Below are 10,021 nucleotides of genomic sequence, written 5' to 3' on the forward strand. Positions count from 1 at the left end.
ATTTAGATGAACACTTGGTAGTTTTTCAGACACTCCTCCTTCTAGTTTTAAAAAAAGTAATTCGAAATCCGTTTTATGTTCTCCAGTTAGCACTTTCAACATTTCTTAACAAGTTGCCAAAAGTAACTGCCAGCTTTTGCAATTTCTTTGGCATGTTATTTAATACCCTGTGTTTTACACCTAGCTGTATTGCTCACAACAGACTTTCTCATCACAATAATTATTTAAAGTGTACATACAAATGAATCCTGAAAACAAATCACTTAGCTGAGTAACTTTTGACACCTGACACAGGCTAAAAATTAGGACAATCTGGAGAACAGCAACCGTAATATCCACAAAGCATGAAAGCCATGTCTTCTTCTGACACATTCTTCATAAGATATTATTTCCTAGAATCCTTAAGGCAGACTGCAAATTTCCACTTGTTCTGACTTTCTACATAGGTAAAAGTAGGTTAAAGCACAAACTCAGTGACTAAACTACAATGCTAAGCTCTACACATTTAAAGCACCCTGCATTTTAATCCAAATAAAGCTATCTTAAAATAACTGAATAAAGATAGAGTAATAAAGTTGAGCTCTGCACAGTAAAATACCAACCATCTCAATAACACCAGAGAAAAAGGTTAAAACTCCATAGCCTGCCATGTTCATCCATCTCACATAACGCTCTGCAGGACTCGGGCTCTTAATGTTCATATTCTGTCTTAAGCTTACGGCACCAGAATTTTCTTGTGTTTCAGTCACAGTGGACACCATGACTCTAGAATATTCATACTCCATATACATAAAAATCTAGGACATTAATTTTGATTCATTTTAAGCTTCTGGAAATTTTAGTTCACTGAATTCAGTTTTCTGACCACCAGAAAGAGTTCCTGAAAGAAAAAAACTCAATTAAAAACTCTCTGAAAAAATTGTTTTTCAGTACAGACAATTTCCTTTATTTTAGAACTTGATCCCTGAATTGACCAACTATAATGACTACTGAAACAAATAACTGATATTTCTAAAACCTTAGCATAATATTTATCACTGAACATTTCATCTAGAAAAGCAATGAACAGTCTCTGGTTATAAATCACCCACCTAATCAAACAAAAGTCTCATGTCTAGTTCTGATTATATAAACCTTTAGAATTTAAATCTTTACAGTCTTGTTTTAAAAGGCTGTCAAGCACAATTTTTAAGGAACACACTAAGGTCAAACATATATAAAACATAAGCATGTCACAATGAAAGAAGACTCTGCAGATCAAATGCAGAGTCAGGGAAGTTCAATGTAAATTTCCCAAGGGCAATATTAATTATTTCTTAACCCTGTTAATTACAACAAACACAGAAATTATGCAGCATAGTTTGGGCAGCTACCACTAAGATTTTCAAAGGAGATGAATCCTGACAAGCTACAATATCATGATTCTAATCCCCCTACACTAAAATAATCAAACTTTTGCATCTTGCAAGATATTTACCATTCTTAAGGCCTTGCTGGCTTCCTCTATTCTGAATCAGCGTGTTAGCACTAGGTCGTGTAAAGAAATCTCTACAATGCAGTGGGGTATTTACCTAGGCAGAACCCTGTACAAAAGCAATTACAACCTTCTAGTACCTGAACTCCTCCAGATTTCAGCTGACTCTACGAACACCTGAACATGCAGTATCCTCATGGGTTTATTTTTACATAAATCCATCAAGTAGGATTATACCCCTTCTGCAACATTACTTGCTTCATACAAGCAGAAAACAGCTGCCTGAGATCAACGTGATCTACACTTGCTGCGCACACATCTTAAGGCTGACTTTGGGATCCAAACCCCAGACTGAAGCCAGAGCCAAGCAGGGGGTCTACATTTATGCACACTTCCTAAGGTTCCATGTGCAGTAAAGGTTATTCCTCAGAAGTCTTCAAATTACAAACAATTTGTTAATATCTGTTATGACTGCTTCCACATTGAATTTTAATTCAGTACGCTGGCCACATAAAAAACTAACAGTATGGAAGAAAAACAGCTAAAACTAACAGACTTAGATTCCATTCTTGGTACAGTCCCACCATACACCTTCTGTTTTACATTTACGCACGTGTCTCAGGAGCCATTGCTAGAACGTGCGCTGCTAGTAACCACTAAAGAAGTGACTGTACTTATTCACAAAGAAAGTCCTCAACAACCAAATTCAGATGTACAAATTCAGGAATTGGCTGCAATTTTGTTGTCATCAAACTAGTAAAAAAAAAAAAATCTGTAAATGAACAGAAGCTTATCTCTGTGTTTATTTTTCCTGGAATACATTTCTCTTTGAAGGTTTCTACGAGTCTTATTCTTCCAGTCACCACAAATTTAAACATTATATGGCTGCCTTTTCTGCAAAGATGTCTTTAACAAATTTAACAAATTTTATCCAATACTGCACTTATATCTTTCTTGAGAGCATAAAGTTTTTCCAAGTGTTTCCAGGCTCTCATTTATGTCTTTCCTGAGATACATTCCAGTGACCCACAGTCTTCCTAGTGACACTCACTTCTAAAACTTACACTCTAGTAGGCTACTCCTTGGTTTGTAGATTGCCTCATGTTACTATTTTCAATTCTGCAAATTTATTCCAGCTTCCTTTTATTGTTTTCAGTTTTGAATTAAACTTAAAAATCTTTTAGACTATAAATATGATGCAATACATAAAGCATATAATGGGACAGTAATCAAACGTTAAATATTGGGAAATACCGTGTTGAAACTATTTCAAGCAACTTCTACAACAACTAAATAGTTGTAAAGGTACCTTTTTCATCTTTTCACACAGAATTACTTATCACTTCTGCAAACAGAGACCTTAGGCAAAACTGCCTTAAACTCTGCCTATCACTACTATGGCACAGCAGCCCTGCACTAACATCCAAAGATATTTGCCTCCACATTTTAGTAAAATAGCTCAGTTCTAGCCCTAAATGGCCCAAAGTTAAAATGCCTCTCTACAAACTTTTAAACCAATGCAGCCTTCAAAGAAATTAAAAAAAAAAAAAAAAAAAAAAAAAAAAAGGCAACCCCCCCCACCCCGACATTCACCCTAGAAAATAAATCAGCTCCAAGTTGAAATCAACACACTCCACTGATGACTTTGGGACAGGAAAGCACTCTATCCTGTCAATCCCTAGAAAAAGGGAAAAGTACTCACAACAGACAAAACTTTCAGTGTAGACAGATCACACCCAGACGCAAATTAGAAGAAACAAATCTTTTTTTGAATAAAGTATACTTAAAAAATTATTTTAAAATTATTGCAAATCCTTGGATAGAATGTGATTAGCTTTCTCTTTTCTAATGTTCAGTGAAATTAGCTATCCTGGGATATAACAGTGCTTCTGATTCAGAGCAGCAAGGGGCACTTATTAAACGAGTGATACACAGTCCAGACTAAGACTGAGCTTTGTAGCCTCCAATCATCTCTCAGTCTGAACATAATCTTAAGAGACTAAGGCAGACTTTTTCCTTAAATAAAAAAAAAAAAAAAAATCCTAGGCCTCATAAAATAAACCACATTTAAGTACTTCCTGTTTTCACAACAAAAAGGGGAGGAAAGCAGAGTTGCAGAAACATACGAGGTTATAATGTGTAAGACATAATGCACCGAACTGAAATCAAGCCGGACATACCTGAGCTGTTGACAAGCGAAAAACAGGGCCAGTTGTGGGCACAGAAAGCCTGGGTGACAGGCTGGCAGGACCCTGTCCCTGTGTCTGCACTTGAGCCTGCATCTGAGCCTGTGCCAGAGCCTGCTGGGGCACCATCACGAGCTGTCCAGCATCCGTGCGCACCAGGACCATCCCTAGTGAGGGCAAGGGAACAGTCACTACACAGTAAATAACAGCAAGAATAACATATAAAGAACTATCTAACCACAGAATACAGAGTAAAATTAATGCATAGCACTGTACATTATTCTCTATACTGTGTCTTTTTTGATTCTCGTGTAACACGAAATTTTATTTCAAAGAAGAAAAGGAGCCCCCACTAGCAGACCCAACTCAGTTTGGAATTTAAATAACTGCAGTTTATGGCAAGCAGTGATGAAAAAAGCAGCCACTTGAGTGTTTGGGGGACAGTGACTTCTAGCGGTCTAGTCAGGGTCAGGAGAACAAAATTAGAAACAAATACTCATTAAAAGTAAACTCTAAGGACAATGCAGCTGCTGGGAACAGAATTCAGTACATGCATACCAGGGACAATGACCCAAGAGCTTTACTAAACAACAGCTTATGAGTACACGCAAATATTAGGCCAGACACACTTCTGAGCATACAGTATTTGAGATTTACTTAACGTCGAGCATTAACAGATTAATCTATTTGGTACCACTTTGGGAGGCACTACCTGTGGTTTAAACATCAACAACAAACACTGCCAGCCTCAGAGAACCAACACAACTCCTCAGTACACAATGATACAGTGCACCAATTTCAGAAAATTGGCAAGTGTTTTCTAGCATTTTCTGGAAGTAAATGATAATTTTTTCAGATTATTTTCTTGTAAAACACCTCACAAACAGAGGCCTTCTACACAGCAGAGCCATTGCCATCAAGCAGTGCCCTAAGTTTTGTAGTCAGCAGGTCGGAAAAGGGGAGACAATGGCTAAGTTGGTCCATGGATCCTGGAGTTTCACATTTATTCAAGGTCTCTGCAAAGAATGTAATGTTCTTCCTATAGCTCACTCACAACTAAGAAGCAGTTCTCCAGACAGATTATTTTAAAAGAATTTCCAAGTTATTCCAGAATACATTTTAATAATTTAACCTAGATAGGACACAACAGGTCAAATAAACAGAAAAACATCTTGTCTGCAACTACTAGAGAACCAAAAACTAAAAACCTATGAAGTCATTTTATTCTGCTGATAACAGAGTCAGTAGACACTGTTTCTGCAGCTTATCTCTATGTGCAAATTGCTTCATATACTTCTTTAACTTTTCAAAGGAAAATGAAGAAGGTAAAATCTTATATCCAATTCTAAAGGTAAAAGCTTACATCCAATTCTAATTGTTAACTTCCCAGAGGAAAAAACCCAACACCTTCCTAAAGGGATGCAGTTTCCAACATATCCTGAGGATAAAGAAATTCAAACACTATTATAACAAATCTCAGAACCCTACAGTAAGAAAGTCTTTCTTTCAGTCTGACATGGAAAAACAAATCCCAATCGTGGGATGAACACATGAGAGAACTGCAGCACACATAAAAGCCATCACTCACAGACCTGGGTGCTCCCAGCCAACCTTTCCTACTATAAACACAAACAGAAGGCAAATTTCTGCCACTATAAACTAAAGATTTGTGGAAATCAAGGTTTAAGGTAACAGGCATACAGAGCTACAGGAAGAACCACATCCAAAAGCCATAATAATAACTCTCTTTCAAAGCCAAGAGTAATTTGAAAATTAAAAAGTTGAAAGAAACTCATTAAAAACTGATCTAAAAAGTAACTTTTAAGATCCATTAGGCATTTAAGCACTAAGCTTCACAGTTTATATTTGCAGAAAATCCTGCAAGCAGATGATATATTTGGTACATGCCATTCCTAAACCATCTGGACACCCCAATATGCCAACTGGCCAAACGGGTTATCACTTCTCTGATTATACTATGAACCTTATATAAAAATCCTCATAGGATAATGCCTACCACACATTAAAAAAATGCATGTTCTATTTGCACTATACAGATTCACCGGTGTGGTCTTAATTTATCTTCCCATTTTCTAAACCTAATTCTGAACAGAGAAAGACTGAGTGGAAAGGAAAAATTAATTGCAACACGTGCCACACAGTCTCAATCAAAGTTGCAGACACAATTGCTACTATAAATGAATAAATGCTCATGTGTTAACATTGTATTTTAATTCAATTCAGAGGACTACAAATTCCTGTTACTGAGCAGCTGATACAAGTTAGAATCCAGTTAAAGGATGACACTAATTTTACCTTCCTGTCAGACACATAAAGATGAAATAAACAACTTATGACTATTGTTTGCTAAAATAACCTGTTGTCAAAAACTGATACTAAATTTCTGTTTTATATAGAAGTTTGTTATATGGGAGTTACAGATTAATTATAAATTATCCACCAAGTTAAAAACTCAAAAATAACATTGTATTTTCTGAATAACTTCCTTTTAGAACATACTTTTAGAACATATTATCTTCATGTTTATGCAAATTTAATGGATTTCCAACTATCTTGTAATAAAACCCAATTCTAATTAAAACTTTCTAGTGTATTATTTCCAAAACATTTTCTAAATCCTGGATCGACTGTTTTCAAAGCTCCATTTTCCCTCTTCTGTTTGAAAGTAAGTAACAGATCAAAGAATCGACACAATGAACTTCAGAAACTGTGTGCAAAGTTACAGTGCACACTATCATCGGCACATAGAAATCTTCAACAGATTAACAAAGGGAGTCAAAGGCTAAAGGCACCAAAGCAATCTGAACAGCAACTTATCTGTTTCAAGTTAGTTGGGTCTTCATGAAACCACCAAGATTTGTATGTTTGGAGCATCAGACTCTGGAGGATTTTTCATAAACTGGGACCAAATACACAACTTCTAAAAGTCCACTTATAAGCAAGCTTCTACACCATCACATTACTGTTCTACTTAGGTAATAGTATCAAATATTCTAAGAAATAAGTTGGAAGAACTAAGTTATTTCAGACTACATCACTAGGTCCACATCTTAACATGCCATTGGTATTAACAGGAGAAAAAGAATTAGCTTAAAATTAACTCCTAAATCAAGAAGATATGAAGATACCCACGTTTTTGCAACATGAAAATCTAAGCAGGGGACCACAGTACCCTTCAGATGAAACAATATACAGGTTAAGAGTAGGAATCCTGAGTCGTTTGGTTAGCTAGCAACTTTGCTGAACTTAAATTTTTAGTAATTAAAGTTAAGGAACCTAGAGGGGTACAAAGAGGACATAACAGTTGCTTCACGGATGGAAAGAAAATCTGGTCACGTGACGACTACCCTCACATAACAACGACATTATCACAATTACTGAAATTATAAATTTTAGATTACACACATTTGCCACCTGGTTCACAGCAGAAGACATTCTTTCAAGCAGAAAAACTTTTCAGGACCACCAAGTGTAAAGCAGAAGCTAAAGACCTTCAAAACACATACAAAGTTATTCTTAGCTACCACTCCAGCTTTTTATCCGGTGTCCAACTACACCATCACAGAGTAACTCACCGTGACTGCCGCTCTCCCCAGGACAAAACCAGTAACTCACCCAACAACTGCTGCAATTACTCTGCATTAGCCGTACCAGTTACACCCTAATTAGCGGCAGCCTGTTCGTCAGACGGTGCCCTCAGACAGGTGCCTCTTCTTTGGTTTCCAGCACATCGAGCAGTGAGAACATGACGGCTTTGGAGGAAAGGAAAGCCCTCGGCCAAGAGAAGAACGTTAGAGCGAGCGGCGATGCCGGGAGCGCTGCGCACCACTTACCGGGCGGGATGGTGAAGCCGGGGGGCAGCTGGATGGTGGTCTGCGGCGGCGGCCGCACGATCAGCTGCGGGGCCACGATCCGGGGGGCAGCGCCCAGCGCCGGCCGCGGCGACACGGCCTGAGGGGCGGCGGGCAGGGCAGCGCCCGCCTTGGCCGTGACCGCGGGCTTGGGCGCGGCGGGGGCCGCGGGGGCCGGCGGGGCCGAGCCCGGGGCCGGCGGTGCGGGCGCGGGGCTGGCGGAGGCGCCGAGCGCGGTGACCGCGGGCAGCGCGCCGGCCGCGGGCTGGGGCTGCGCGGCGGCGGCCCCGCCGTGCCCGCTGACGGGCGGCACCGCGGCCGCCCGGGCCCCCGCGCCCTCCCCGTTGGGCGCCGCCTCGCCGGGGCGCGGCGCGGGGGCAGCGGCGGCGCCCTCGGCCGCTCCCGCCGCTCCGCCGCCCCCCGCCAGGGTCCCGCCGCCCCCCGCGGCCCCGGGCGCGCTGTCGGCGGCGGGCGGGCTGGGGCCGGGGCCAGGGCTCCCCGCGTCCCGCGCGGCGGCGGCGGCAGCGGCCACATGGTTGTTGACAGGCTGGGCAGGGGCGGCGGGCTGCGGCGGGGCGGGCGCGGCGGGGCTGCCGCCGCCGGGAGCCGCTCCATGTGATTGCTGCACACTACTACTGTTTACACTCGCTCCCCTCCCCGCCGCCGCTGCCGCCGCCGCCGGGGGAGACGGGGACGGGAGAGGCCCCTGGGCGGGGGCTCGGCTCCCCGCGCTGCCGGGGCGCCCCGCCACCTCCCCTGCCCCGGGCGCGGGAGGGGGCGCGGGGCGGCCGTGTTGCTGCCGGCCGGGGCTGCTGCCCCCCGCCAGGCTCCCCTGCTGCGGCTGCGGCTGCTGGGACGGGGCGGAGGTCCTGGGCGGGGGCGGCTCGGCGGGGCCGCGGCCGCCGGCCAGCTGCGATTCCAGGGATCCCACCAGGTCGCTGAGCGCCTTCTCGTCCACCTCCTCGGAGAAGAGCAGCATCTCCTCTAGTGGGTCCGACGCGCCCGCCGCCATCTTGCGCTGAGCTGGGAGCCGGCGGCGCTGTGCGCAGGCGCGGGGCTCTGCCGCGCGCAGGGCACCATGGGAGGGGCCGCTGCCTCCGCCCCGCCCCGGGGCGGGACCGGGACCGCCCGAGCGTCCCGGCGGGAGCGCGCCCCGAGCCGGGACCGGGACCGGGACCGCCCGAGCGTCCCGGCGGGAGCGCGCCCCGAGCCGGGACCGGGACCGCCCGAGCGTCCCGGCGGGAGCGCGCCCCGAGCCGGGACCGGGACCGCCCGAGCGTCCCGGCGGGAGCGCGCCCCGAGCCGGGACCGGGACCGCTCCAGCGTCCCAGCGGGAGCGCGGCAGGTGCGGCCGCCCAAGGGGAGGGCGGCGATGCCCCTCGGGAAGCCGCGGGGTGGCCGCGTGTGCAGGGAGGTGCCGTAGGGATGGATGCGGGTTTGGAGCAGCCTCCCTGGGCCGCGAGTTCCTCGGGGGCCCGGCAGCAGGTGCCGCAGGGATGCGGGCTGTGGAGCAGTCTCCCTGCCCCCGGGGAGGCGGTGGCGGCTGACGCGTCCCGCCCCGCCCCGCCCCGCCGGGAGAAGCGAGCGAACCGCCTCGGCTGCCCCGCACCCGCCCCTCCGCGGGATGTGCAGCGGACGGAGCTGTCCCAAACCCCAAGGCACGCCCAGCTCACGTTTGCACTGCTCTGCTTTGCAGTTTTACCGGTGTCCAAAGCTGCTCCACTCAGACCAGAATGGCTGCAGTAATACAATTTCCTAACGGGGACGCTGTTGGCAGAAGATTTGGAAAACAAAAATAAGGCTCTTTGCATCACCAGAGCAGCTGTCCTGGCATGCTGTGTTCCCTTAGCATCCTCGCGGGAAATTTAAGGTAATTAATTTTGTTGCTAACACTTTTGTCATGGCACTCCTGTGGGCCCTTTTCCCATCAACACTTCCTTACACGTTCTGAAGTAACTTTTAAGAGAAAGACAGTGGTTCTAAATAATTTCTTTTTTTTTTAACTAATGACAGGACAGTGTCTTCAGTCGGACCTTCCAATAAAAACATTTTCCCCTATGAATAACACGCAAGGGATAACCATGGATTTGTGACCCCAGCAGCAGGCAGCAGCTGGGATTCCAGATCTGTCTCTACTGGCCTGCAATAGCATGAGTGTCTGCAAACTGGGATGTACTGGAGCTGCTGCTCTTGTAGTCTGAAAAGGAGAATCATTCCTCATTTTGTGATCTCTTGGGGTTTTCCAATAAACTGAAAAAGGTGCCTCAGTGAATACGGACATTCAATTGCTCAATGCACTGGTAGGAAGGAGTGAGGGGCTCACTCAGCTGCTCTCCAGTCCTGGCTCAATCTGCTCAGTCCTACCATGTACGACTTGCTGGAGTCACAAGACTAAACTGCTCCTGGCTGCTCTGTTACCCTCTGTTTACCCTCTGTTTCCTCTCAAAGGAGGTTACATTTTTATTCAGAGTAGTTTTTCCTGATTGTCC

At 45.2% G+C, this 10,021-nt stretch overlaps 1 protein-coding gene and 1 long non-coding RNA gene across 2 annotated transcripts in view; one reads left to right on the plus strand and one right to left on the minus strand.

Annotated features, from left to right (window-relative positions):
• The window catches only part of LOC309577712 (transcription initiation factor TFIID subunit 4-like), a gene marked incomplete at its 5' end in the record, with an annotated part of 145,831 nt that extends 137,287 nt beyond the window's left edge, over positions 1-8,544 (minus strand). Inside the window, 2 exons of the mRNA XM_082289897.1 lie at positions 3,655-3,827; positions 7,515-8,544. Of these exons, the coding sequence (XP_082146023.1) occupies positions 3,655-3,827; positions 7,515-8,544 (1,203 nt within the window). The remainder of the gene's footprint in view (positions 1-3,654; positions 3,828-7,514) is intronic.
• Positions 8,545-8,854: 310 nt separating this feature from the next.
• On the plus strand, positions 8,855-9,804 carry LOC309577668. The gene is made up of 2 exons (XR_014226778.1): positions 8,855-9,402; positions 9,546-9,804. It is a non-coding gene; the product is annotated as an uncharacterized lncRNA (long non-coding RNA).
• Positions 9,805-10,021: the final 217 nt, after the last annotated feature.

Source organism: Coloeus monedula, assembly GCF_965178545.1.
Source record: "Coloeus monedula genome assembly, chromosome: 13".
NCBI classification, from domain to species: domain Eukaryota; kingdom Metazoa; phylum Chordata; class Aves; order Passeriformes; family Corvidae; genus Coloeus; species Coloeus monedula.